The sequence below is a fragment of the Typopeltis vanoorti genome, chromosome 15 (genome assembly GCF_054136105.1).
Source record: "Typopeltis vanoorti isolate ZY-2024b chromosome 15, IOZ_Tvanoo_1.0, whole genome shotgun sequence".
NCBI classification, from domain to species: Eukaryota; Metazoa; Arthropoda; class Arachnida; order Uropygi; family Thelyphonidae; genus Typopeltis; species Typopeltis vanoorti.
The window spans coordinates 21,482,650-21,507,540 of record NC_143563.1 but is presented as its reverse complement, the minus strand read 5'-3'; the positions used below and the strand labels follow the sequence as shown (position 1 = coordinate 21,507,540).

At 35.2% G+C, this 24,891-nt stretch overlaps 1 protein-coding gene across 1 annotated transcript in view; it reads left to right on the top strand.

The window, feature by feature from the left end:
• The first annotated feature begins 1,655 nt into the window (after positions 1-1,655).
• Positions 1,656-24,891, top strand: part of ND-B14.7 (NADH dehydrogenase (ubiquinone) B14.7 subunit) — a 62,441-nt gene continuing 39,205 nt past the window's right edge. The window contains exons 1-2 of the mRNA XM_090405659.1: positions 1,656-1,812; positions 18,365-18,460. Coding sequence (XP_090261785.1) covers positions 1,722-1,812; positions 18,365-18,460 — 187 coding nt within the window. The 5' untranslated portion in view covers positions 1,656-1,721. The remainder of the gene's footprint in view (positions 1,813-18,364; positions 18,461-24,891) is intronic.

The window sequence follows — 24,891 nt, the reverse complement described above, 5'->3', positions numbered from 1 at the left end:
ATAATATACACAATGTGAAAACATAAAGAAATGTCAAAGAAAAATGTCAATTAGAATGAGAATACTATGTACAGCATGTATTTAATTGTAAATAGATGAAAAATAGGATGTATGAAATAGTAATTTAAATGTTAATATAAGTGATTAAGATAGAATGATATCAGTGCATGACACATTGAAGGAAAAAAATGCTCAGATGAAGTATAAGGACTTTAGGAAACGCAAGGTACTGAGCAGATGATCATGTAAAAAAAGATGGTATGAACACAGATAATAGACACAATGTGAAAAAGAAATTATAAAGAAATGTCAAAGAAAAAAATACAGTTAAAATGAGAGGAAAGGTGTTCGAATCTAGTCGCCAACTAGAGGAACTTTTTCTAAACCTTTTCTCGAATGGTTCCAGAGTTAGTCGATCTGTTGCGCGGGCTAGCGGGTTTTTCCTCTCAGAAACTCGGATTTTTCTTCCCGTAAACTCAAGAAAATCGGCCGTGGAACCCACACTATTTTCAAACATTAAATATATTGTGTTAGGGTTAGGGACCACCAGATGGCGGCACTTACTAGCCGCCTTCTTCACTACGTGCCGATTAATTAGTGATAGCCTTTGGCTAGCTATCTCTGATTGGCTACCAGTGGAGAATGAACTGCCCACTCAGTCTCCAAAAGTTAGATAGGGCTTAAAAACGGCCTCGCCAACTCCCTATATTGGAACAAAAAGGTGTTAGCTGATTTTTTTTTCAATTTGTAATCATGCCTTTGGCCTTATAACACCATTCTTTATAATTTCTTTCGTTCATCACACTGTTGTCTTTCCAAAATTTGTTATTATCATTGGTTTTTTGTTCACATATCTTCCTCTTCTTAAGTAAAATCCCCATGCTTAGCCACCTCCCAGGTTAGAACTAGAACTGCATGATCAATCTTCTTAATATAGGACTAAGTAGCTATCTTGGTTTTGAGACTAATCCTCTTATGCTCTCATCAGATTTACTACTCTCACCTTGCAGGTTCCTTCCATCTTATGCTGTAACATCTTATGTTTTATGCAGTGGTGTAGCTAGAGCTTTTGCCGCCCGGGGCGGTCCCTGAGTTTGCCGCCCCTCTCAATACACACCAAAGATACTACAAAAAGTCAATAGGGAAATAAATTAAAACACTATGTTTATTTTTGAAGTAAAACTTTAATTTCAACATTTTAAAATGTTATTTTTCTTGCTTTTCTGTTAGCAAATTCTTCGATGACATTGGCGAAGTCTATTTCATGGTAATGTAGGTAATTCTTAATCTATTTTATTTAGAAAAACTCCTCTCACAACTAACAACACCTGCAGCAATTGTGAGGAAAATTCACAGTAGTATTACAATAATTGGAAATGAGTTCTTGAGACTGTATTTTAGAATTAGCTGTAAAAGTTCAAAAAGGTTCAACGTGTCGCCCGGGACGGACCTTACCCTTCGTTCCTCCCTAGCTACGCATCTGGTTTTATGTAATTATCTCTCTCAGCCTAAATTTCGTTTCCTTTCCTTTGTTTCTTTCTAATAAACAAAATAGATATTTACTGAGAAAAACAAAACAAAATATTTATTTGCCCTTTTTGAATGTTTTATGTCACAATGTTATTTTAAGAGGTGTCGCTCATTCACACTTATATTATACCACAAGAGAAATTATTCTGCTGTAGTATGGTTGTTAGTTAATATTGAGTTTACTTATTGAAATGTCGTGGTCATATAAATATTATGATACTCCTGATGGGGAGGATTGTTTCAAAAAGCTACTTTATACAACAAAATATGCCACTTTATTTGGTACGTTATGTAACTTATTTATCCAAGTAATCGTAATTTGTGTTTTTTTACCAACTCTACTTCTCTTATTGGTGTCACACATGTGCAGAGATGGGGACTTTATAGATTGTAATCATTAGAGATCTAGTTTTGATGCTGATGTGATATCAATGAAGTTTCGGTATTTCATTAATATAAATGTCATCTAATTTCATAGATATAAACGCCCTCAGCAGCATTCGTATGTAAGCTGATTGGTAACTGCACACACTAAAAAAGCCAACGAATTAAGACTCTTGTTTTCAAAATATATAAAACAATAGTGGTGATATATAAAGCAACATAAATTTTAATGAAATAAATCCATCAATAACATGGCAGATTTGGGATGAGTATGTAGAATTTTCGACCAAAACACAAATGCGATTTTACATAACTGACTGGTTTTTATTAGGCCGTAATATTACAGATTATTATACTGATTAATTTCGCCACATGTTAGTGGCTTCTTGGTTAGGAAGAACAAAAAAAAAAAAAAATATAATAAACGGATGTATGTGAACCATTACATAACCACACCCGCCAAAAAAGGGGGAAAAAACCGTGAAATGTGGTAGCCTTTATGGGTCAGTGATTGTTCAGTAAGTTTGCATAATACTTGGCAGAAAAGTTAAAGCCTAATGTGCAGAAAGATTTTGTGGGAAGGCTTATGTGTTCATCGTACATGTTTGATTAATTTTAACAGTATAGATGAGAACACAGACTTTGATAAGATTTTGCATTATGGGTACTGAGGGAAATGATGTGAAGAGCAGCCTCTGTATACAAGTAGCCAGCCCTTTTTGTTTTATAAAAAAACAGTAGATACTGGTACTCATTCTTTGCTAACAGGAAGAATTGCACATATAAAATGGTATGAATAAGCATAGCTATAAAATAGGTATGCTTATTCATACCAGGTAAACATGTAACAAATTACTGAATACTACACTTTGAATGTACTGCAACCATATCATGTCACTGTTAATAAAGTGCTAGTTGGATCAGTGCTGGTTCCAGTGGCACCTGTGTGCAAAACTTTAGTTGGTGCCCCTATTCCCCCCAATCCAATAAAAAAAAAAATCACTTTAAAAAACGTTTTTTTTTTAAACGTATTTCCTCCTCTTTGGCGCCTTTACTATCCTGGCACTTGTGTGCATCGTATACATTGTGCATATGGCTGGCGCACCCTTGCTGATGCATACATTCTCCCCCAAAAAATGTACTATTGGTGAAAATACTTCATATGCAAGCTTTGTTTGATTACAGTTAGGTTGAGGATTAAACAAGAATATAATTTCTTGTCACATCAGAATATAATTTATCACAAGAATTAAGATTTAAGAATATAAATCAAGAATATAATTTATCACAAGAATTAAGATTTAAGAATATAATTTATCACAAGAATTAAGATTTAAGAATATAAATCAAGAATATAATTTATCACATCCGATTGCTTCAGTAAATTATACTTTCAAGAAATTATATTGTTTAATTCTTTACCATTATAAGTAAATAAGAATTAGTCTGCTTCATTTCATCAGAGGATGTAATTGTGAGAAGGGTTTTCACACTTTCCTCCACTTGGTGAAAGTGATCATGAAGTAATCACCTGTGTTGTGGCTAGTCATATGCAGACTTTTGTGAGGAAAGGATATATATGGAATTATAAGGTTGGTGATTATGACAAGTCTAGGAGACAGCTTGTAGCTATAACATGGAACGATGAGTTGAGTGGTAAGGAAATAAATGCTGCATGGGAACTGACAAAGAAATACATAACAGCATCTAGAGAAAGATGTTGAAAGTTTATTTTTCACTTGGTTAGACTATAATAAATTTAGTTTAATCCTTTATCCAAGTGTGAGCAAACAAAGTTTGCGCCTGAAAATATCTTCGGGACTGGGGTAAGGTAGTACAGCACCGGGCAACTCTTAGCAAAGGTGGACCAACTAACATCACTCCTATCTCAGTATCTCCCATAATGCAAAACACATCTCCTTCCCTTAATGCCTAACATTATACATATCTGCAAGGAGATGTGTTTTGCATTATGGGAGATACTGAGATAGGAGTGATGTTAGCTTGGTCCACCTTTGCTACGAGTTGCCTGGTGCTGTACTACCTTACTCCAGTCCCGAAGATATTTTCAAGCGCAAACTTTGTTTGCTCACACTTGGATAAAGAATTAAACTAAATTTATTATTGTCTAATCAAGTGAAAAATAAACTTTCAACATCTTTCTCTAAATCCAAAGTAATTTAATAAAAAGGTGGCACACCTTTTGGCAACTCCTATAGGTAAAGATGACCTCGCATTGCTTCCACCTGAGTATCACCATCTCTGGGTCTGCCTCCCACAGACGAGACATCAATCAAGGTCGAAACTAGTCTGGGTAGTAGCCCTTCCCCTAATGCATAACATTATACATATCTGCAAGGAGATGCGTTTTGCATTATGGGAGATACTGAGATAGGAGTGATGTTAGCTTGGTCCAACTTTGCTACAAGTTGCCCGGTGCTGTGCTACCTTACCCCAGTCCTGAAGATATTTCAGGGGCAAACTTTGTTTGCTCACACTTGGATAAAGGATTAAACTAAATTTAACATAACAGCATCAATGTGTGAATGTATTCTAAAGGCCAAAAGGCTGAATAAGGTGGGTGTAAAATAGATGAATGTGGAGCTTAAGCATGAAATCTGGAAAAGGAAAGTACTTTGGAGGAAGGTACAAGATGAATAATGGTAATAATCAGTCACATTAAGAGTATAAAGAACAAGCCAGGAGAGTGACTCGGTAAGGAAAACAAAAGTAGAGTATGAGGAGAAATTGGCAAGTCAGGGAAAGAAAAACCCTAGAGAGTTTTTTAGATATGTGGCGAGCAGAAGGAAGAATGATCATGGTAAGATGAAGTTAATGGATTAAAGTGGTAGAATGGAAACTGCCAGAAGACGTTATGGTATTCAGTGATCAATTTATAAAAGTGTTTCATCCTGATCAGGGTGTAATTATGAGGAAATTAAGTGTAGAGGACATAGGAGAGAATGGCTTAATTGTGAGGAGGTATTTGAGGAAATAAATTTGATGTCAATAAGGCGATAGGATTTGATGACATATCACCACACATCTTAAGGGAATGTTTCAGGGAATTTGCAGTAGTTTTATTAAACAAGCTGTTTAATAAAAGTCTTGCAACAGCACAGGTTCCAAGGGAGTGGAAGGAGGGTAAAATTGTTCCACTGCATAAAGGTGGTGCTAAGGCTATGACTTCAAATTAAGGAACAGATATATCTGGAGTTGTGAAGATGCTGGAGAGATTGGTGAGAAGTAGGATGCAGAAATGGGTTGATAACAGCAGCGTTCTCTTTGGTTATCAGCATGGGTTAAGGGGAGATTATGTTTTGCTAACTTATGTACTATAACAAGGTGACAAATACCTTGGACAGGGGAGATGCATATACAGTGGTGTACTTAGATTTTGCAAAGGCTTTTGATAGACTGTCACACAACAAGCTCTTAAATAAATTGACACAGATGGATTAGATAACAGACAATCAGTGACTGGTTTGTTGGATAGGTATCAGAAAGTTGAATGTGGGAGTGCAGTATCCAGAAAGAGAAAAGTCACTAGTGGTGTACCGCAGGGGTGAGTTTTGGGGCCATTGTTGTTCAGTTTGTATGTTAATGATATTGGGATGGGTTTAACTAGTGATATGCAGATGATGCAAAACTGGGAAGAGCAATGCAGAGTCAAGCAGATGTTATGGCCTTACAAGAAGACTTGAATAGATTGTATGCATGGGCAGGTAAGTGGAACTGTCCATTCAATGTTGCAAAGTGTAAGGTTTTGAGATTTGGTAAGCAACGATGGGATGCCAAGTATACACTTGGTGGGGAAACTTTAAAGAAAGTACAGATGAGAGATCTGGGAGTGATTGACAAGGACCTGAAATTCAGGAGCCACATTGCACAAATTTTTGTGAAGACATCACATTGGATAATGGAAATAATGTGGAGGACCCTGACATGCATAAATAGAGATGTTATGATGCCATTGTATAAGGGCTTGATCAGGCCTCATGTGGTTTATTGTGCACAGATTTGGTTGCTTGATTTTCATGGTGATGAGGATATGTTAGAAAGGTCCAGAGAAGATTCGCAAAGGTGGTCAGTAGTCTTTGGAATGTGGAGTACAAGCACAGATTGAGAGAATGTAAGTTACAGAGTCTCGTGAATAGAAGGAAGAGGGGAGGATATGATTGAGACATATAAGCTAGTCAGGGGTCAACATGGAACGGATTTTTCATAGAATGGGAGGGGGGGATAGATCAAGAGGCCATCCTTGGAAACTATAAGGAGGGTGTGAGCACAGGAGTGAGGAAAATGTTCTTTGTATGGAGAGTGGTTGGTAAGTGGAATGCATTGCCGAGTGTGTGTTGTGAATGTAGACAGCTTGAATCAATTTAAGGTGTGGTTGGATGAGCATTGTGTGCAAGAGTGTGTACCTTCCACAATGAGTTGCTGACTCCATGGATGTCACATAATAATAATAATAGTAATGCACAAGCAGTGATTTCACACCAAGAAATGAAATTTACCTCACCTGAGGACTTAAAGTATTCACAAACATTCATTCTCATATTGAGATTCTAATTCATGGTTGGAGAGCAGGAAAGCCAACCAGACCAACAGTATGGACCTAGAACTTGCATTATTGGGTGTGACTGTGGGCAGGGAGTTGAAGTTTAGAGGGCATTTTGCGAAAGTAGCCAAAACAGCACATTAAGATTGCATGATTGTTGAAGAACACACTAACAAGCAGGGATAGATAGGTTATTATTTCTCCTGTATAAGGCTTTAATAAGGCCAAATTTGGACTTCTCCACACAGATCTAGATTCCCAGATTCCATGGAGATGAAGTTGTGGAGAGGATCCAGAGTCAAGTGACAAATATTATGGCTAGTTTGTGGAATGTTCCCTATTAGAATAGATTGATGGTCTGTAGGCTTCAAAAATTAGCTGATAGGCATAAAAGAGGAGACACGATAGAAGCATTTAAGTTATTTAAGGAGGTTGTATAGGATTGACACTAAAGACTTTGTTCAGTACATGGCAAGAAGGGAGAGAACGAGGAGTGACCTGTGGAGGTGTTGTTCAAAAATGTGGTTAGCAAGGGTGTTAGGACTAGATTTTTTGCTTGGAGGATAGTGAATGGGTTGCCAGAGGTGTATGTGGGTGCTTCATCAGTGAATGAATTTATGGAGAGGTATGATAGGTATTGTGTGAATAATGGATCCCCCATAGTGAGTTTTCTGACTCCATGGGAGTCAGAGACTCACTGTCTTCTGTCACTGTCAGAAGACTCCTGTATAATAATAATAATATGATAATTTCAGTGTTGACTTGTACAGATTACATTCTGCTTAATCTCTGAAGTCAGTGTATTGTCATCTATGTGGAAAGTAAGTATCACACCACAGAGTTTCACAAGCATCTATTTATTTATTTAGCATATGATGATACAATGACTGCGATTTACGATGAAGTATGGCACTATCTCAATCCCCACCCATTTTTGCCCGGGCTCGAGACTGGCATATAGCTGACAAATCAAGCCTATGGCTGTGTCTTAAGTATTTCTGACTCTAATCGTGTGTTCACAAGGCTAGTTTGCCTGCTGGGGGATGAAAAACCTGAGTTTTCAGGTAAAAAATTCCCCCCCACCTCTGTATGAAAGTGGCTAACTCACCTTTTGTTGAAAGACACAAGATAAAGGTTCCTCACATCACAGACAGGAATTGAACCAAGGTCTTTCTGATCAAAGGGCTTCGTCTATACCAACTGAGCTATGGAGACTCTACAGATATGATACCAGCAAGAAATGTTAATATTATTAAATAATAATAAAAAAAAAAAACATTCTGTGGAGAATTCAGAATAATGACTTCTGAAAACTGGGAAAATTTTCAACCGTCACTCTGATTCAGATTTGGCTGAAGATTTGAAGAAGAGCTTCTTTTAACCATATTTCAAGTTAGAATCAGCAGTCAAAAGGGAACATTCCACAGACCTGTCACAAGCTTGGTCACTCGTCTCTGAATCCTCATTAAAGTTTGTAGCACCCCAAAATTCACATTGTTGCAAAAATATGATTTCAGTGAAATATTGAACTATTACTGATTTAAAATGAAGTGAATTTATTATTTTATAATAATAGTTTGCAAGGTAGTTTTCAGAGTTTAAAATTTGGATTTGATTTTCTACTTTCAATGTTTATAATAAAAAAAAATCTCATAGTATTAGTATTGTCTTTCCGAATTTTTCTAGCACCAGTAGTTTTTGTGTAATATTCAGTTTAATTTTTATTAATCTTGATTTATGCATTATTTTAATTATTTACATCTATTATGCATGCTATGAAATGACAGTATAACACAAATGTGTTGCCAGTTTTCCTACCACATAAACAGCTGGAATTTGAATTGGTTTATTACTTACTTAACCAGTCTTATGAAATTCGTGTGTTTTGCATCATCAGCAGAAATAAATAAATAAACAAAAAAAATAAAAGAAAAATCAGATTATTATTATTTACATGGAGTCATAAGACTTATCGCCGGAGACCCACTGTCCATTAACACAGTACCACACACCCTTGCTAACCACACTCTTAGACAACTTCCAAGTGTGACCCCTTGTTTTTCCTCTACTCCCCATGTATTGAAAAATTTCTTCTGTGTCAATCTTATAGAATCCCTTTAGTACTAAACTTATAAGTTTCTGTTATATCCCTTCCTCCTCTGCCTGTCAGCTAAACTCTAAAACTTGGTCACTCATCTCTGAATCCTCTCCACCACCACCTCCCGATCCTCAAGAAATGCAGATGACGAAATCTGTGCACAGTAGTCAACATGGGGCCGAATCATAGCTTTATAAAGAGGAATAATAACCTCACTATCTTTACTTGTCAGTGTGCTCTTCAGCATTCAAGTAATCCTCTGAGTTATTTTGCAAACTCTGGTAATATGTCTTCTGAATTTCAAATCTCTATCCACCATCATCCCCTTATCCCTAGGATAAGAGAATGATGGGCCTCATCAATTTCCTGCAAACTAGTGCCATCAGTATGATACGAAGTGTGTAATCTTTTCATCCTGAATTGCATTATCTTACATTTTGCAACATTGAATTGGCTGTCCTTTGCCCACACTGCCAATTTATTTAAATCATCCTGTGAGATATCTACATCACCTTTATCGACTATTGCCATTGCTAGTTTTTCATCATCAGCAAACAACTGAATATCCCCCTTTAAATCTTTTGCTATATCATTATTGTACAAATTAAAGAGTAGTGCAGAGCTTTGGGGCACTCTATTAGTCACCCTCATTTGCCTTGATTCTACCCCACCATACACTAACTGGCCTGGTTGGCTGAGTGGTTAACAGCCTCTGCTCTCCAGCCAAGAGGCTGCGAGTTTGAATCCTGTTAAAGGCATGGATGTTTGTGATTGTCCTACTCACCAATTACTGCATGTACTTCTGTGACCTGTGTCCAGGTGCAGTATGACCTTTGACGTTTTTGCACCATAAAAAAATCAAATCAATTAATCAAAACCATACACCACCCTCTGATGTCTGTCTATCACCCCCCCCCCCATAATCCATTTACATTTTTGCTCCAACTTATGTATTCTATGCGGTATTCTGACAAATGGCTTTGCAAAATCCTGTAGTACCATGGTGTAGCCATTTCTTTTATCTAATTCTGTTGTCACATCATTATAAAATGTGAATACAAGAGTGGCTAAAAAGAAATCTGACTTCCAAACAGGTAATATTGATAGTGCAATATTTGAAAAAGGAATAACAGTGGAAAACATGCATATGCTGTGAAGATATTTGCTGGTTTGTGGTCTTCTGCTACCACTTGCAAATGCATATATATCATGTTTAATTAGAAAAGACCACACTTGATGTAAAATCATTCATTGTTTCTTGTTGAGGGTGTTTTATCAGTTCAGCTGACTCCTTGAGAAAAATCTGTAATCTATCTGGGGTATTTCATATGTTGCCATAATACTTGATGTTTAGTTTCAGTAGCATGTGCTGCCAGTCCTGATTTGTATTTTCTTTGGTTTTCTCAATGTTCTTGCCTTGCATGACTCTCCTGATCTACTTGTCTATCCAGTGTAGCACAACCCACATATACAGTGGATCTTGTAGATACTAGGCTTTTTATTTTCTATTCCCTTGTTGAGGTAGTAGAAAGCAACTTTTATACTCTGTTGTCGTAATAGCCTTGATATTTTATCTGTGACTGACTATCTTGACTGACTTGAGCCAATTTAAGATATGTTATCATCACATCTTAGAGCTTATCATCATATACATCAATAGACTTCCATGAAGTCAAGAGACTCATCACTGGTCAAGGTACAATCAGCTGAGTTACAGTTTATCGTACCTCGACTTAAATGCATTCACTGTCCCTGCACTCACCACACTTTCAGGCAATGCAATCCAATCACCCACCACTCTCCATGCAAAAAATCTACTCATCCCCTTGCTTACAACCCATCTTATACAACTTCCAGGAATGGCCTCTATGGCTGATACCTATCAGACAGCCAATCTTCAATCCAACCCCCAATCTGTTCCAGTTTAACTACTAGTTTGTCATGTGGCAATCTCTCGAAAGCCTTTGCAAAATTTAAATATACTACTGTGTATGCATCCCTCCCTTGTCCAATGTATTTGTTATCCAATGTGATATAATAATAATAACATACCTCCAGGAAGTCCAAAGACTCATCAAGGGAGGTTATCAACTCTACAACCTCTCGTCTCACTACAGCACCAACCTTCATCATCTAACACCAACAACATCTACCGCCGACTACTGCCACTAGTGCTTTCACAGACATCACAAACATTCATGCCCACGGTGGGATTCGAACCTGCAGCATTTTGGCTGGAGAACGGATACGCTAACCACTCGGCCAACCAGCCCAGCTTATAATAAGTAACCATTTGGTGCTTGTGATAAAAGACTGGATGTAATAATCTGCTTATAATGCCACACAACACATGGATAATGATGGGTGTTGTTCTGTAAGAAAAGATATAAACACTAAACTGTGGTTTGAATAGTCTGAACAGTCAAGAAGACAAAATGTATTCCATATACTTTGAAGGATCACTGTAACAAAGAGATCAAGAATGTTTGGCTAGTGTTTAGAGTTATTTGGTATTTTGGTAGAATGTGAACAATTTGTGAGAGATCATTGGTGATCTAAGCATTGCTGCTTGCTGGTTCAGTACAGTTGGAAAAGGAATGCCATTTACACAAAGTAAATCAGAAAGTTCAGTATGGTTGGTGGTATTATGAGAGCAATAGAGATAGTAAATAAATTTGACTGAATGAAACAAAGAGATTTATAATCAGACAAGATGAAAGGAGATATTGCAAGTTGGACACTCTCTGACATGGAATATTAGAGCATATGCAGCATTTGAGACAAAAAAGAGTCATAGGATATGTAATTGAGTAAACTGAAATAAGTAGTAATCGAAGAAGCCAGAAGTTGAATTTCAGTTATGAAGTGAATCTGGTAGGTGTTAGGAAGTTTGCTATTCCACTTTGTTGATTTTTCATCGTTGTTGAAATTGGGATGCACTTGGAATATACTGTAATAGATTTTTTACATGGAAAAATTTTCTCAATTCCTCAGCAAATCATGACCTTGGCAGCCCCCCCCGGCTCCTCATGCCACTATTTCAATTCCTTCCAGACACATTTTGGCAACAAAGACCTGCTGGAAATCTTCCTTAAGAATTACTATCAGATTCAATCTGGTATATTGTCTAGAGGTCAGTCTATGGAATAATCCTTTTAGCTGTGTCCCAAGCTTGTATAACTCATTTGGTAATGACAGTGCCTTTTGGTTCGAAAGACCTAGGTTAAAATTCTAAATAGGATGCGAAAAACCTTTGTAAGGGCTTTTTCAGTTGAAAGTGCATGAGCTAGTCTCCAACAGAGGTGGTAGTATTTCTCTATCTTAGAAATGCAGGTGTTTCAACTTGCAAACCAGTCAGAGCATGCTCAATTAACAGACAATATACTGGCATCACAGCCTTAAGTTGCTTCAGCCATAATTCCAAAACAACCCAAATAGAACCCAAGAAAAGAAGAAATGTTGATCCCCTCCATGATGCTTGAAGTAATCTGAAAACATTATTCACATTGCATTCTTAGAAGGAAATGTGGAAAATAAGTTAATCAGGTTTTGTCTCTGAAGTCTGGACATTTGTTTTGGCAATTTCAAATGTTCAAAAATTGTCCGAATTGCAGACAAACTGTTGTGCAGTGTCTACCCATCTATTGAGAATAACAGAAAAGTCACCTTCTTGGTTCAGATGGAGGGTTATCCTTGCACCTCGAAATGATGCCATGTCAATAATGAACAAGTATGGTGGATCTGTTAATGTTTACAAATCAATAGATACTCCTGTGGATGTAGTTGATGCAGTTTTTTTTCATTTTCATATATATATATATATATATATTTTTTTTTTTAATTTGCTTAATCCAATTGGATTGCCATGTCATGAAACTAAATTGAAAATAGTTGTTCCTATTATGTTGCTCCGAAATCTGCATCCCATCCCCCTCCAAATCTTTGCAGTGGAACTAGGCTTCAAGTAAAATTATTGAAACTGAATATGATAGAAACTGTGATATTTACAAGTCCTGGTATCGGAGAAATTGTCTTCATTCCTCAGATACCCCCTCTCATTCCTTCAGACTCCCCATTGGCATTCAAACAGTTACAATTTCCAATAAGAGTTGGCTTTGCAATGATGACTAATAAAGTCCAAGGACAAACCCTGAGATATGCAGGTTTAGATTTAAGAGGTGAATGTTTCGGACATGGGCAGTTATGTGTAGCATGTTCTTGACTTAGCAGTCCTGAGAATTTAATTATTTTTGTCAATGATGATGAAACTTCTAATGTTGTTTACAAAGAAGTGTTATAATTTCATTTTATGAAAATTATGGATACAGCTACCGTGTTAGAGTAAAACTTTAGTTTAATATAAACCAAAATATACATTCGACATTTTGACCTTCGCATTAATGTCTTCTTCTGGAGTATACGTATATATACAAAGAAGCAAGCTGCACTACAATCTACATTCCATGCTAAAGTTACTGATCAATCATTAAAAGTATTTGCCTGACCTCTGGTGTTAAAAAAAAAAAAAAAAAAAAAAAAAAAACTTACTACATCAAAGCTAGAGTCCGTAAGCTTTGTATCTATTAAGTTACAAAGTTAACTTAAGCTGGAGAGTAACATATTCATATAGAAAAATAATAAATAAATAAATAAATAAATAAAATTACCCATATAAGTATACATATAAATTGCAACAATTGGTATGGATAGTGGCCAATAAAAGATGAAAAATTGCTTAGAATCCTAATGTCAGGGTTTGTTGGAAACTAAGTGGGTTGAATGTGTGCCATCCAAATTCTTGGGATTTTTAAGCCACCATTATTATTAAGATTAGGGTGGTTGATCAAGATTTCACAGGCTTCTTTAAATTTCCGTTCATACAAGTTTTTGTATGATGTAAAGAACAAGTATTTTTTCAATTAATTCAATGTAGGGTGTGTTAAGAGTGTGATCTGAGAGGCCTGCTTCAACAAAATTATTATATTTAATTTGTCGTTTGTGTTCTTTTTTACGGATAGGGATTGTACGTCCAGTTTCCCCAATATAAGGTAAGTTACAGGTGCAATAGATACAATGAACTCCAGGGTGTGCCATTGAGGGGAGAGGATCCTTAGAGGAGTTGAATATATAATTTTAAAGGTAGTTTAAAAGTGGCATTAAGATAATAGTAATGTAGGATTCGATTAATTTTTTTCTGATAATCCTTTAATGTATGGGATAGTAATGGTTTTACTGTAATCTATATTACTTTTTGAAGTTTTATGAAGAATTTTATTAATAGTATTTTTGCTATATCCATTATTTATAAATGTATTGCTAATAATTTTTAATTCTTGTTTAAGATTTTGTTCATTAGAGCAAATTGTTATAGCTCTGTTTTTGAGGGTTTTGATGACTCCAAATTTTTGCGAAGGGTGGCGATATGAGTTAGCATATATATATATATATATATATAGGCTGGTGTGTGTAAGTTTACAGTAAACAGTGATTATATTAAACTAAAGTTTTACTCTAACACAGTAGTTATATCCATAATTTTCATAAAATTTCTAATCACCATGTAAGCATGAAAAAAAAGTGTTATAATTCTCACAATTCTACACCATGAAGAAAGCACCAAATACTCGAGTAAATACCCTGAAGTGCTGGCAGTATAAGTTCACTTCGGAGAAGCCAGAGGGCTCAGCTACTGTTTAATAAATTATAATTAATTATACTGATATTTTGGTTTAAGTACTTAAACTACTGTCAATGTAAGAAACTGAATAATGGGAAATTCAAAATGAACAATGCAAGTACATGGAGAATTATGTTTTTCACCACACCCAAAAAGATACATATTCTTGCTTTGTTGTTTTTGAATTTCCCATTACTTTCTAACACTAACAGTAGTTTAAGATACTTAACCCAAAATATCTGCTTAATTATAATTTATTAAACATTTTTAGCTGTGCATGGTTTTACTATACTTTTTTTTTATAGATGCTACACAGTGATCTCTTCATCACAGAATTCAGATCTTGTCTCTGGAGCCCAAGCATTGTTTTTACCAATTTCATGTCCAAAAAAATACAGTAAAAAAACACCTATGCACACAGTAAAAAATGTTTAATAAATTATATTTAATTATTTGATTTGAGTTGCTTAAATCGTTATCAGTGTTAGAAAATGAATAATGGGATATTCAAACACAACACGAGTATATGATGAATGTAAAAACATGCAGTTCGCCATGCACTTGTAGTGAATAATATGATACTTAGACTGAAATATCTGCAATTAATCATAATCTATTGAATTTCATATTTTTTTTTTATTGTACATTTTTTATGATGCTACACAGTATTTCTTTATCTCAGAATTCAGGTGTCCAAATAAGCAAGGAGATGTTATTATACTAAACCATGAACTCATCTACAAAAGTGCAGCCTTTCTGTATAGTTTCTTCCTTTCTTGATGATTTAATGCTTTGGATAACAGGTGATCTAGTTTTCCAGACTCTCTGCATTTGGCATCAAGTGTCTATTTATTGGAATGAAACTAATGCAGAGTCAGGAAAACTTGATCATATCGGGAGGAGTGTTGAGCATGTGTATATAAGTTCTGCTAGGATGGGCGGACATAATAGTAATACGCATGTCAGTGAACATGGTTATGAATCAGTTAAAGGGATGAATGACTATTCTTTGTGTTTGGGCATTTTCATTGTGTCTGGAGAGGTAAAAGAGAAAGCTTCTCAACTGGGCCAAGAAGACTAGATTTAAGTGCCAGTAACTTGTAATGTCTATAAACAAATGCCAGAAGCATTAGAAGTAAGGTGGTCGAATTTGTTGTTTGTTGAATATGTTAGTAGTCTAAAATTGTTGGCATTAGTGGAACCTAGTTCTCAGAGTTGGATGTAGCAACTGGAATTTAGTGTAAAGGGTATATTATTATTATTATTATTATGTGACATCTCCAGGGAGTCCAAAGAAAGACTCATCGAGGGAGAGTGTGCCAACAGCATCAAACGATTTACCACCTTGCAACTACTAACCGTGCTCAAACTTGCTTAACTTTTTGCGAGCCATTAGTAGCAGAGGCTCTACCAATTGACCAACATAGTATTTTTAGGAATAACAGAAGAGATAGGAGAGAAGGTGGGGGGGGGAGAAGAAAGTACTACTAATGAATCAGATGACTTGAGTCCAGTTAGAGTAGAAACTCAGAAAAGGAAAGCAGTAATAGTAATAATGTTCCATGTATTGGTGAGTTTCAGACTATCTGGTATAAAGTGGAGAATAACAGGATGAAATATATGGTGGAATGCTGCTACAAACCTGATGGTTCATTTACTGGCAATGAAGAAATGCATTATCCTGATAGTCACCAAATGAGTAATTATCATGGGTGATTTAAATTATCTGAATATTGATTGGGTAACATAGAAAACTCATGATAGGAATGAAGGAGAATTTATTGAACTGAAACAAATTTCTCAAGCTGCATGTAAAAGAAGCAACGAGGACAAAGAGTGTTAGATTTGATTGTAGTGTCAGAAGGTGTCTCATGTTAAGGATGTCATTGTTTTGCTACTGACACTATCATTGTTCTGTTAATGACAGTGATAATGACATACTGACCTGGGAAGTAGCCAACATATGGATGTTCTAATCAAGACAGGTTACATACTGAACTGCAAATCTGAAAATTATGACAAATGCAAGCAAACATTATCTTTGATTGCATGTTATCAGTTAATGAATAAGAAGGATATCAGTGGTGGGAAGTGATTTTTTTACATATATCATATCATTTAAAGTGATACTTTAAATGATGTGATATCTGAATGTGTTCATAGAGTTCAAAGAACAAATAGGATGGGAGTGAAATGGATGTGTAGTCTTCTCTTAATGCAAGAGATCCATAAGAAGATGATGTGTGAGGAATATCATGAGGATAAAAGTGAGAGGAGTTATGAAATATATAAAGCCCAGGCTTGAAAAGTTATGAGTATTGTATGTGGAAAGCTAAGCTGGAGTATGCAAAGAAATTGGCTGTGTAGCCAATTTCAAAAAGAGACTAAAGGCAACCCAAAAGCATTTTTATTCTTATGCTAGAAGTAAAACATAAATGCAAAAGAATAACTTGTCTCAATGCAGATGGCACCCTTGTATCCACAACATAACAAAGTGAGCACTCAGTTTGCCAAGATTTATCAATCGGGTGTATGCAATACAGCACACAATGCTACCACTACATTGGATGAAGAGATAGAGGTTCTATAGTTGTTGCATAACCGGTTTAAGAATTCTGCAATAAGGAAAGATGGGATATCAGCACATATGCTAAAGAAATGTTCAGACAAAATGGCTAGGTCCTCGACATGTTCGTATGTCTTAGTTCAGGAAAGATTCCACAGGAATGGAAAGAATATATAATAATTTCCTTGCACAATCATGATGCAAAGACTGATGTGTCTACCTATCAGTATTTCTGGGGATTATGAAGATTTTAAAGACTTTTACCAACTTCTCTAGAATGTAGATCTTGCATACAGAAATGGGTGAACAAACATGCTATACTTTGCAAGGAACAGAATGAGTTTACTAAAGGGAGGTCATTCCTGATCAATTTGCTCATGTTTTATAATAATGTTATGGCCTAGTTGGATAAAGAATATGCTGATACTGTTGAACTTTGCTCAAGTATTTGATAGGATACCACATGAAAGCCTATTGAATAAACTGGAGAATATTGGATTGGAATATAAAATTGGATTGACTTGGATAAGTGAATGGCTGATGGATAGGTATCAGAAAGTGGTATATGGGTGGGGTGAAGCTGCTATATTTAAGGTGACCAAGGGTGTGCCTGAGGGATCAGTCCTTGGATCATTGTTGTTTAATCTACGTATTAATGATATTATGATGGCCTGAAAGGAGATGAATTGTTTGCAGATGATGCAAAGATAGGCAGGGCAATCTGAAATGCTACTGATATACAGCATTTACAGGATAATTTGAATAAGTTGGAAGTGTAGGCAAATGATAATGACTGTCAATTCAATGTTAATATGCGTAGTTATATACTTCGGCGTGACGAGATATTCAGTGTCATATTATATTGATGGGATTATTCTTAGATTAATTAATGAGGTTAAAGATCTTGAAGTTGTGGTGGATAGGAAGTTGAGGTTCAAAGGTCACATAGCAAAAATTGCAAATGGCAGGGCGGATGTACTCAGAGGAAGATTTTGCATTTCTACAAGCATGACTTGCCATGACCGTAGAAGAAGAAGTGGAAATGAGGATAATTGAGAATATGTGGACTGTGAACCCTGGTAAACAGGAGAAAGAGGAGTCATATGATAGAGGTGTAGAAACTTTTGAGAGGGCATTATAGGATATCATTTGATAAAATTTTCATTATATCAGATGTGAGAGGACAATGGGGACATCTTTAGAAGTTAAGTTTATGTGCAGTAAAGAAAATGGGGAGAACTAGATTTTTCTTTTACAGAGCAGTGAAGCTGCCTGTAGAAGCAGTGTGAATTCACACTGCATGTACAGCTGCCTGTACATGCAATGTGAATGAGTTTATGAGATGGTATTAACAGCCTGGTGTGGGTGATGTATGCCCTTCCTCCATGAATCCCTGGAGGTCTAATAGTAATAATAATATTGTTACTATTATCATTCTATATTTTCATTTCTATAGAAAACAAACTGCTGCATGTTTTTATACAGTAAATATATGAATCTGCAGTCTAATTATATTGTTGTTTTTGAAAATGTCTCATTCTGTTGCAGGGCTTACAGTTTCAGCTTATGATATCCTTTGGTATACCACTCCTCAAAACTATGCAAGTAGTCTTTCAAGAATTGCATTCTGGACTGGCCCTTTAGGTATGTCTGATATTTTCAAACTGGTATAATTGTACAGTCCAAGAAACTTATTCTGTATAAAGCAACATTGGAAGTTACAGTTCATATTAATAAATATAACATCCTACATTACTAAATATATTATGATCAATTTTCTAATGGTTATGTTCAAATAACATTTTTTAATTATACACTTGAAAATTGGTTATCCTGAGTGAAAGGTACTGTGAATTATGGAGACTGCAACTGTGTTAGGTATAATTACTTTAATTTCACAATGTTTCAACCTTCATATTGAGGTCATTATCTGGAGTACACACACACACACACACACACACACACACACACACACACACACACACACACACACACACACACACACACACACACACACACAAAGACAAGCTATATTACATTTCAAACAGTATACCAAAGTGACAATGATTTGATCAACCCTTATTCTACTGGCCTGGCTGATCTGGAAAAAAAAAACTACATCAAAGCTATATTCTATTTATAACATCATCAGAAAACAAATTCATATAGATAGTTTTAATGCAGCAAAAGTGGTGGCCTAATCCGTAATTTAACATGAATATTATTATATTAGAATTAAGATCCTAGATTACTTACAGTCCTGATTATAATTTTTTTTTATGTTGAGCCCATACACGAGAGGTTGGTTGATCAACCTATCAGGGGCGAATATTCTGGGTGTGCTAGGTGTGTGGTGCACCCATGGAATAGCAATGTCACTGATATTATATTTTTATGTTTATTTCTGTTAAAGACTTTCCTAATTGTTTCCTGGCTTCAGGTGATTCCTAAAATTAAACACGATATATTAATGCTTCTTGAAGAGGACACTTTTCAGTGCATAAACATTGCATCACATTCACATTAATAGCTCAGGTGTGCATTCACAAATACTGACACCTCTGAGTCCTTTAAACAGATGTGTAGATGGTGCAGTGTGTCAAATTCTTAGCGTTTCAATGGTTTTAAATGACCCAGAAGGCTAGGCAGGGTGTGCACTGAGACAGTAGTACCTGGAAGTCATTAGTGGCTGTGATTAGTTATTATGTGAAACAATCCAATTGAGCATTATCATTTGTCATGTGATGTGAATGACACAAATATAGACAAGTTTTTAATATACATTTATAATTTCTTTAAATAATTTATAACTTTTTTTGCCCATCTTTACAATGAGAAACAGTGTTGACGATATACTGAATGTCCCATTTTCTGCCAGAGCTTCTGGCAGAAAATGGGAATGAATTTGGACTTGTGCATAATTAAGTAAAATTAGTTATTTTAGCCTTTCTTTGGTTTATTCTGGAAAAATAATAATTTCCGAAGTGATTACTTTTTTAGATTTCTGCGTACATTATATGGCTGTATTTAAAAGCTATTTCAAAATTCAAATTATCCATGTCTCATTCTAGTATTTGCCAAAGATAACCTAATCTCACCACAAAGTGTAAACCCTTTTTACTTCTCACATAAACGTGCATGTGAAGCATAGCTGTTGTTCATTTGACCTTTATACTTTCCATATTTAAAATTACATTAATTGATAAATTAGAGTATTCCAAGTTATCCTACAATTAATTGCATTGGACCAATTAAGTAACATTTTCTGGAGATGAGAATAAAAATATTGAGTCATATTTTAAATATTCAGAAACATTTTAGGAAAAAGGGAAGTGGTTCAATTTTATTTGTTAATTATTCTTAGAAATAAATAAGTTAGTAGGGAAAGTAAAAACCTTTCTGAACATTTCACCTGTGTTAAGAGATACTACAGATTACTGTACCTTTAAAAGTTGATTAATTTCAGAATTTTCAAATGGTAGAGATTATGGAAGTTACATCAATGTTTCCAAGGTAATAAAGAAACAGTCTGTAGTATTATAATAGATTGCTAACTATAACTGATAAGTGTCTCAGCTGAAGAATGATCACATTTAGAATGGTCCATAGCTCATAAAAAAAAAATTGGAAATGTTATAAAGTTGTTTGGGAAAGAGAGGAAGGGCTTAGAGATACCAGTCCTTTAATTCCAAACAAGTACATTCTTTGGAAAAACATTGATTCCAATACAATGAATATATAATATAGAATATAATAGTTAAAATAAATTAAAAATGCCAAAAAATATATTCTTGGTTTTATCCTTTATCCAACTGTAAGCAAACAAAGTTTGCACTTGAAATATTTTCAGGACAGGACAATTCATATATAGAGGCTAATGACTTCATATCACTTACCTTAGTATCCCATAATGCAAAGCACATCTCCTTACTTGTATAATGCTATGCATTATAGGAAGAGTCACTATCCAGACCAGTCTTGGTCTGGGTGATACTGGATGATACCAAGGATGAGACCTCAATAAAGGGCAAGGAATGAAGAAATTGAAGTTATGCAGAAGTCATATTTCCATATACCAGTAGCCAAAAGGTGTTGCACGTTATTATTAAAATACTCTGGATTAAAGATAGTTGGAAGTTTTTCCACTTGGTTATACTATAAATTAAAGATGCCAAGTAATTATACTCTTGGTTTAATCCTTTATCCAAGTGTAAGCAACCAAAGTTTGCACCTGACTTCTGCATTACTTCAACCTTGCTATCACCTCTGGGTCTGGCTCCCACTGATGAGACCTCAATATAGGTTGAAACCAGTCTGGGTAGTGATCCTTCTCATAATGCATAGCATTATACATGTCTGTAAGGAGATGTACTTTGCATTATGGGATGCTAAGGCAGGTGATGTGAAGTCATTAGCCTCTATATATGAATTGCCCTGTCCTGAAAATGCTTCAGGCACAAAATTTGTTTGCTTACACTTGGATAAAGGATTAAACCAAGAATATAATTTCTTGACATCTTTAATTTATAGTATAACCAAGTGGAAAAACTTCCAACAACTATCTCTGATCCAGAGTATTTTAATATTGTATGACACCTTTATGCTACTCGTATATGGTAGTATGACTTATGCATTACTTCAACCTTGGTATCACCTCTGGGTCTGTCTTCTCCCACTGATGAGATCTCAATAAAGGTTGAAACCAGTCTGGGTAGTGACCCCTTCCCATAATGCATAGCATTATACATGTCTGTGAGGAGATGTCCTTTGCCTTATGGGATACTAAGGCAAGTGATGTGAAGTCATTAAAATATAATTTCTTGGCATCTTTAATTTATAGTATAACCAACTGGAAAAACTTCCAACAATAATAGTAAAAGGAAGGTCAGAAACCTTATTTAATTAAAATGGAAAGAAATTAAGAAAAAGTTTATAGATTTAAATCAAACTATGGATGAAAATTTAGAAATCAATTCTAAAGTAAAATCCACGGTCTAATGCATTAGAATCCTTAAAACTTTTAGAAAGCAAAAATAACCTATATTAGAAAGTCAAAAAAAGTTATTTAAAATTATAGCTGATTTTAAGTTAACTAATAACTCTCCTTGTACATCAGATTCTGATTGTTTGTTTAATAATATTGAAACCCTGATTCTAAAGTTAACGTAATGCGAGAAAGATGCATTTACTCATAGGTGATACAACTGTATTAAATTAGGACATCTATCTAAAAACTGTTTTAGTAGAACTAAGTTTAATCCATAGTGGAAATAAATCTATGGGTAGGATAAATTCAGATGTTGCAATGAAATATAATTCAAATATATTAATGAAAACAAACTTACCTTAAGACATTTCAACTCACAGTAATGATAAATTAGTTTATAATTCAAATGAACACACTGATATTGCTACAATGCCTTATACTAGTGATGATGAACCTTTCACAATATTACATGGTTTTATTGAAAATATATCTTGCGAAATTTTATTAAATGTAGGAGCATATCTCTCTTATTTTTTGGTCACTCTAATAAGATTGAAGAACAGATTCCTGATGATATTATAAGATCAAGATATCCAATTAAGTTTACAGGTATCTTTGAAACAGAAATTTCTACTTCTAAAAAGATTGATGTATTTCTTTGCATTCCATGTTTTATTCTGAAACTTTCTCATGAATTCATTGTTCTTCCAGAGACGTCTAATCCTAAAATGCATGTTATTCTTGGTCTTGATTTCCTAAAGAGATATCAGTTTGCCTATAATTTCTTGGACTGGAATATAGTCTTAATAAACAATCTGTTCACAAGATGCAAGATTTAGATGTATACTCTGAAGTTTCTGATGCCAAACAAGACTAAATGCTTGAAAGTGAAACAATAAACACAGATGAGAAAGATTTAGAGAAAATAAAAGAAAGCCTAGTAGAAAATGCAATAAATTGGCAATAGCAGCCAATGAAAAGAAGCAAATTTCTACATTTTTTGGGTCTGCTTTAAAACTATTCCCTAATGTTTTCACTGACTATACTGCCTCTCTCTTTTGTTCTAATACAGTTGAGCATTCTGTATAACTTACTACTCAGATACCATCATCATCAAATTCCTGCCATGTACCCTCAAGGGGTGTACAGGATATGATAGTACTACATGAAAAAAATTACATCATTATTAATATCCTATCTACAATTTTCCTCAAAATCAGTCTGTTACTTGTCAAGACTCCAACATTATCAGATCTTATATTTCTATTGTCTAAGGCACTTTGTACCGTATCAATCCACCTATATCTTGGTCTTCCTCTGGGTCGTTTTGCTGCCAACCTGGCAGAGAACACTTGTTTTGCTAATCTTTCCTCGCCCATTCTGTTTAATTGACCATACCACCTGAGATTAGCTCTGCTAACGCATTCCTGGATGCTGACTATGTCAAGTTCTTTCCTAATATCCTCGTTTTTAATATGATATTGCCATTGATGCCATCTGTTCATGCCTATAATCTTTCTCAGGACTCTCATATCTGTGGTCTCTAGTCTTTGGTCAAGTGTTTTACTTCTGACCCAGCTCTCAGATCCATAAGTTAAAACTAGTTTGAACACTGTCTTGTATACAGCTAATTTAGTGTTCCGAATTTCTCTCTTGTTCCATATGAATTTATTCAATTGACTTCCCACCATACCAGCTTTGCTGATTCTGTTGTCTATTTCTATATTTAATTTACCATCTTCACTAAAAATCGTGCCTAAGTAGCTGAAATGTTTTACCTGTTCCACAGGTTCTCCATTGACAACACAGTTGACATTTTCACTGATTCTGCCTATTTTCATTGTCTTCGTCTTTTTATTGCTGACCTTCATACCATATCTATTACAACAGCTATTCAATTTAGTCAGAGAATCTTGCAGACTTGTAGCAGATTTATTTAGAAGTATAACATCATCTGCATAAAGCAAAGAGCAGACATTAACATCTCCAATTTTGATATCATGTTTAATACCACTTTCCTTCATAATGTGATCCATATAGATAATGAATAACACATGGGATAATGTACATCCTTGTCTCACAACAGATTTTACATTAAACCATCTCCCTGTACTTCCTTCAATTCTAACTGCTGACTTACAACTCAAATAAAGACTAAGTATTGCTTGATATAATGCCCCATTGACACCATATAACTGCAGCGTATTGAATAGCTTCTCTCTTGGCACCTTGTCATATGCCTTTTCCAGATCGACAAAACTTAAATACAGATCTTTGTTATATTCCCATGCTTTCTCGACTATTTGTAGTAAAGTGAAGATCTGATCCTGACAGCCTCTATTTGGCCTGAATCCAGCTTGTTCTTCACCAAGCTTTTCTTCCACAATTCTTCTCAACCGTTTCTCAAGTATACTTGCATAGATCTTGCCAGGAACACTCAGTAGGGAAATACCTCTGTAATTCTCACATACAGTTTTATTTCCCTTTTTATATATGGGTACTATGAGAGCTCTACTCCAATCATCGGGAATTCATCCCTCTGTCCAGGCTTTCTGAACAATGCAGTGCAACCACTGTAAGACTCTTATATCACCATACTTCAGCATTTCTGGTTGAATATCATCTACTCCTGCTGCCTTTCCACATTTCAAGCCTTTGATAGCTTTTTCTACTTCAAGTATGGATATGTATTCTTGACTGCATGCCTGGTCAGTGTTTTTTACCACTATGCTGTCATCACTGCTTGTTTCATTTAGCAGTTTTTCAAAGTAATTACTCCATACTTCAAGGATATCTTTTTCTCCCATTTTCATGTCACCTTTATCATCTCTAATTCCTTTTACAGCACTCTTTCCTCCATTCTTAAGCTTCTTCAACAACCTCCAGAATATTTTGACACCTTCTTGATATTTATTTTCTATATTCTTGCCAAAGTCCTCCCATGACTTTTGTTTAGCTAGTTTTACACAGTGTTTAGCATTCTTGCATTTGTCTCTATATTCTCTAAGAGCACAAGCTGACGTATTTGACAGGAACTTTTGGTATGCTTTCTTCTTTTCCTTCACTGCCTCTTTAACTTCCTGTGTCC